The sequence below is a fragment of the Pundamilia nyererei genome, unplaced genomic scaffold (genome assembly GCF_000239375.1).
Source record: "Pundamilia nyererei isolate P.nyererei 1_Seehausen unplaced genomic scaffold, PunNye1.0 scaffold00051, whole genome shotgun sequence".
Classification (NCBI taxonomy): Eukaryota; Metazoa; Chordata; class Actinopteri; order Cichliformes; family Cichlidae; genus Pundamilia; species Pundamilia nyererei.
In genome coordinates, this window is record NW_005187452.1 from 2,659,783 (window position 1) to 2,664,905 (window position 5,123).

Sequence of the window (5,123 nt, forward strand, 5' to 3'; positions counted from 1 at the left end):
CAAACTATTGCTGGTAGCTAGGAAATGTATTCTCATTAATTGGGTTAAGGATAAACCTCCCTCTGTGACGTTGTGGTACAGAGAATTATTTAAAGTTATTCCTCACGAAAGAACTGCTGCTATTTTAGGAGGAAATGAGGGTCTCTTTCTCAATGTTTGGTCCCCTTTGCTTTCTTATTTGCAAATGATTTGTCCCAACTCTTTCTTCTTCTCTGTTTGGTTGTGTTGTTTTATGCTATTCTTGATAAACGAATAAAAATTGTATATCAAAATGTAAATGGGTAACCATAAACTTTAAGACACATTCATATCCCTCTTACAATAAAAAGTGACAGCTTAAGTTTCTTTAGAAGTCACTTTACAAATTATACATGGCTGCAAAATACAGGCATTTCTAGCATTTCTTTCAGCTTCATTTCTCTTAGCCAAGCTTGCCCCAAAGGTTTACATGTCAAACCCTGATTCCATACTAATTTATTGTGCATTAAACTGTACAGTCTGTCTTTGAGCACAGCACTGATCTGTGCTTTGTCTGTACACTACACATGCAGAAACGAACTGCGTGCTGCATTACTTGTGTGCCTTTTCTACCGCAGCTTGTATTTTTGTTTATAGTTTAGAATTTAATGGATTGCAGGAAATGATACATTTAATTTCATCTGGAAATGTTGAAATTTTATAATTTGTGGGTGATAACATAAAATACCTTGATTTTTCAGATATTTAATATTGTAGACTAGCTGACATGGCATAAATGGCATCTATAGGTTACTTAGTTAGTTGATCCACTACTTTGTTTTAGGCTGAGTTGAAATATGATGGCCTGCATTTAATGCTTCATGTTTGTTAAATCCTCAGTTTTCAGCTTTTCTTTTGGGTCACTGGAATTGAATGATTGTCCCGACAGCAATTCAAAAACTTCATTAAATATATAGATCTATACAACCAGAGGAATCACAGTCACACTTCCTGTCCCTTGGTTGCATTGTTACTGAGTCAAAAGTCTGATTTATGACTCAGCTTTGTTGTTCCTGATCAACTATGACAAATGCAAATACTCCATATAACAAGATTTACTTTCAGGGTGGCTGTTAAAAGTAACTTAGTCAGCAGAGAGTGAATAGGACTTTTTGAGAATTACAAAGTGATTTTTGGAGGCCCTATGGTGTAGCGAGCTTTATCCTTCCTGTCCTCTGTGACTATAGGTACATCTAATGAGGTGGCCCAGTTCCTGTCCAAGGAGAATCAAGTGATTATCCGTATGCGGGGATTACCATTCACTGCCACACCACAGGACGTGTTGGCTTTCCTTGGTCCTGAGAGCCCAGTTACAGATGGCACCGAGGGTCTGCTGTTTGTTAAGTACCCAGATGGGCGACCCACTGGTGACGCCTTTGTGCTCTTTTCCTGTGAAGAGTATGCCCAGAATGCGCTGAAGAAACACAAACAGATCCTCGGGAAGCGTTATATCGAGCTGTTTCGGAGCACTGCAGCAGAGGTGCAACAGGTACATTCTTCCAGTTGTGTGGCCTGAAAGTTTTTCTAGCTGTAGTTTTTGATGTAACAAAAAGACAACATATAACTGTTTGCGCTTAGATTCTCGTTGTAATGCAAGAAAAACAACATGTGCTACTCCAAAAACAAAAAAAAGAAGAAGAAAGTTTCCCGTGCAAGATACTTATTAGATGGGTTTGTGTTGTGTAATACACTTTCAATTGATTCTTTAGTGCTCTCAGAATAGCCTGAGAAAGTCGTTTTTGTGCAAGTGTGAGAGAAAGTTATGACAGTCACCATGGCCTGAGGTCCACAGCAGCTGTTTCCTTGGGTTTCCAAATAAATGGTGTTATGGCAACATAGAGAAGTGAGAAAACATAGTATCCAGAGTGCGAGGTATTAATAAATCAGACAATACTGGAATTTGTGCAATACTATAGATGACAAAATCATTTGTGCAATGTGTGTGTATATTTTTTTTTTCAGTCACCATGACACTCGGTTACTGTTTATGTATTTGTTGTACATTTTTTAATGCTTGTTGCATATGCAGTCGAGATTTATTTATTTATTTATTTATTTATTTATTTATTTAGTATGTGTCTGTGCTTTCCAGGTTCTGAACCGCTACATGTCCACACCTCTGATCTCCACACTGCCCCCTTCGCCAATCATGCCTGTCCCAGTCCTCACAACACCTCCGTTCCTTCCAGCAGCCAGCAGCACTCGCGACTGCGTACGCCTCCGTGGTCTGCCCTACACTGCTGGCATTGAAGATATCCTGGAGTTCATGGGAGAGCACACTGTTGACATCAAACCCCACGGAGTCCACATGGTCCTCAACCAACAGGTCAGCCTATTAGAAAGTCATGGGCCCAGGCATACTTGTAATATTAAAGCTCTATATCTTAATACTGTCTTTAAAAATAACAGCCATACAGCATTTTCACTTACATCTTCATCGTAAATCTCTAAAAATGAGAAAAAGTTTTGTAAATGTTACCAAAATAAAACAAAGTAAAAATAAAAAATTGGGAGGGGCAATATTTGCAAGTCCAGAACAGCTCAATGTACTGTTAACATTATTTTCCCCACAGATTTACTTACACTTCACACAAACACACATTCATTCAGTCATTTGTTAATTGGATTTCTACCCCTGTCTGTGCAGGGACGGCCCTCTGGTGATGCCTTCATCCAGATGAAGTCACCTGACAAGGCATTTATGGTAGCCCAAAAGTGCCATAAAAAGACAATGAAGGACCGGTATGTGGAAGTCTTCCAGTGCTCCACAGAGGAAATGAGCATTGTCCTGATGGGTGGAACTCTGAACCGCAGCGGCCTCTCCCCACCCCCCTGCAAGCTTCCCTGTAAGTCAGAAACGCCAAATAAGGTCCACATAAGCAAGAGTTGCAGTAACATTTGATTGATTGATTGATTGATGATGATGATGATGATGATGATAATAATATCTGAAAACCATGCTACCATGTTGGAAATTCTGCTTAATCTTTTCTGGTTCTAGCACTTCTCCACCAGATTAAAACATGCCAACACTGAATAGAAAGGCCAGTCTTGTACAAGGATTAAAGTCTCCCTAAGAATGAGCTGTAATAACACTGAATTTCTTTTTTCCCCCCAATAACACTGAATTTCATCATCTTTAAGTCACACTTTACCAACATCTTAGCTTCAGCTGTACTTTGTTTAGTGGTGAGCATGTTAAATAGTGGTTAGTGAAAAGGTGCCTGTATTTGTGTTCAATCAGACTCTTGACCTCTGTAAACAAAACAAAGCCATAGGTCATATTCAAATGAAAGGTGAGGCCAGTGTGCAAGCGCCTTAAATCTGCATTCTTTTTAATGGGCAGCATAGGCGGAGTGCTCCGATTGCAAAAAGGTGCCCGGTTGTATAGAAGTCTATGGATAAACGGAGCTCATTTTCTTTGCTGCACACTTTCCTGATTCCTTTATAGACTCTGTTGCTAGTTTCAGGTCATAAACCACAAGGTTCATTTTGAAAATTATACACATTATTAGCCATAAATGAGGACATTCAGAGTATGGCTAACAACTTGTCAATCACAGGTCATTCATGCTTCGACAGTGTTGGGTGTAGTTCGTTCCAAAGCAAGTCTTCACTGTAATCACCTTACATTTTTCAGTAAGGCACTGCACTAAATTCAACACTCACATTAGAGCAGGGCGATATGACCAAAAATATTTATCACGATATACATTTGAAAATTTGCGATAACGATATAACTGACGATATAATTGACACTAGACAAAATACTTTACAACTCCACAACTTTATTAGTGCAAAAAACCCCATCAATGTATTTTCACTTAAACAAGCAGCTGTTTTTTATGTGCATTAAAGTTATATAAAAATGTAACAGTGCAAATTCCTTGCCGACAGTTTAACCAAAAGGCATTTCCAGTGGAAACTGGCCGACATATCCTCAGCATAACCATGTATAATATCCACAAAACTTAAAAAGAGGTTATACACACACAATACGGTAATATTATGTTGAAGCACAGTACGTATCACTCTGCGAGGCTCCTGCCTACGATGGCTGTAATGCTCCGACAATCCATCAAGCGGTGCGGCTTCGTAGCTTAGCAAAGTCGTACTGAAACATTTGACAGATTTTCGAGCGCCGTGTACCACATAAAATCGTTTCGAGGTCAGTAAACACAACCAGAATTCATACATAAGGCACACGGGATTATAAGGGCCACTGTGGATTTTCAGAAAAATCAAAGGATTGATTTTAAGTGTGCCGTATTTTCCAAAAAACACGGTAATAACGACGGCCCGCTAGCATGCTCTACCAAAAATAGTGCTTTGTTGTGTATCTGACGGACGAAAGCTAAACCAGTTCCACACCACTGAAGTCGCAGCATTTTTACAAACCAGTTCTGGTTCATCTGTTTCATTTAACGATCCGCTTTCGCTCTTCTCATTCTGCGTCACCGCCATGTGCGTATGTAAACAAAGGCACTACGCATGCGCGTTTTACCCATATTCTATTGCGATATTTCATTTTCCTATCGTTGCCCAAAATTACACCGGTATTACCGTGAACGGTATGATATAATCCAGCCCTAACTCATATTACAGTTACAGTTATGCTGCTACTTGGATTACAAAGGTTCTTAAGTTATTGGAACACGCTTATATACAACAACAGTCCTCTGCAAGCATCTGCACAGACAACACCAGAACCCAGTGCTTTACAACACTGCATCTGACACTTTACATTGTGTTTGGTAATGTAAGGATGGATGTAGCTCCTTGTCCTTGGAAACCCGTTCCACAAAGCTCTCTACACACTACACTTCTGCTGGCCACATGACGATTGGAGGTAGCGACTGACACTGCAGAAAGTTGGTGACCTCTGCTCACTATGAGCCTCACCATCCGCTGACCCCAGTCTTTGATTTTACATGGCCTACCGCTTCTTGGCTCAGTGGCTGTCGTTCCCAGTCACTTCCACTTTAACAGTTGACTTTGGAATATTTAGTAGTGTTGAAATTTCCCAGCTGGACTTGTTGCACAGGTAGCATCCCATCACGGTACCATGCTGGAATTCACTGATATAATGTAGCTGCTACTAGAGG

General features: G+C 40.0%; 1 protein-coding gene across 3 annotated transcripts in view; it reads left to right on the forward strand.

Annotated features, from left to right (window-relative positions):
• The window catches only part of esrp2 (epithelial splicing regulatory protein 2), a 23,442-nt gene that overhangs the window by 13,832 nt on the left and 4,487 nt on the right, over positions 1 to 5,123 (forward strand). For all 3 annotated transcript variants that reach the window (XM_005733350.1, XM_005733347.2, XM_005733349.2), the window contains 3 exons: positions 1,206 to 1,507; positions 2,111 to 2,344; positions 2,666 to 2,864. In XM_005733350.1, the coding sequence (XP_005733407.1) occupies positions 1,206 to 1,507; positions 2,111 to 2,344; positions 2,666 to 2,864 (735 nt within the window). The remainder of the gene's footprint in view (positions 1 to 1,205; positions 1,508 to 2,110; positions 2,345 to 2,665; positions 2,865 to 5,123) is intronic.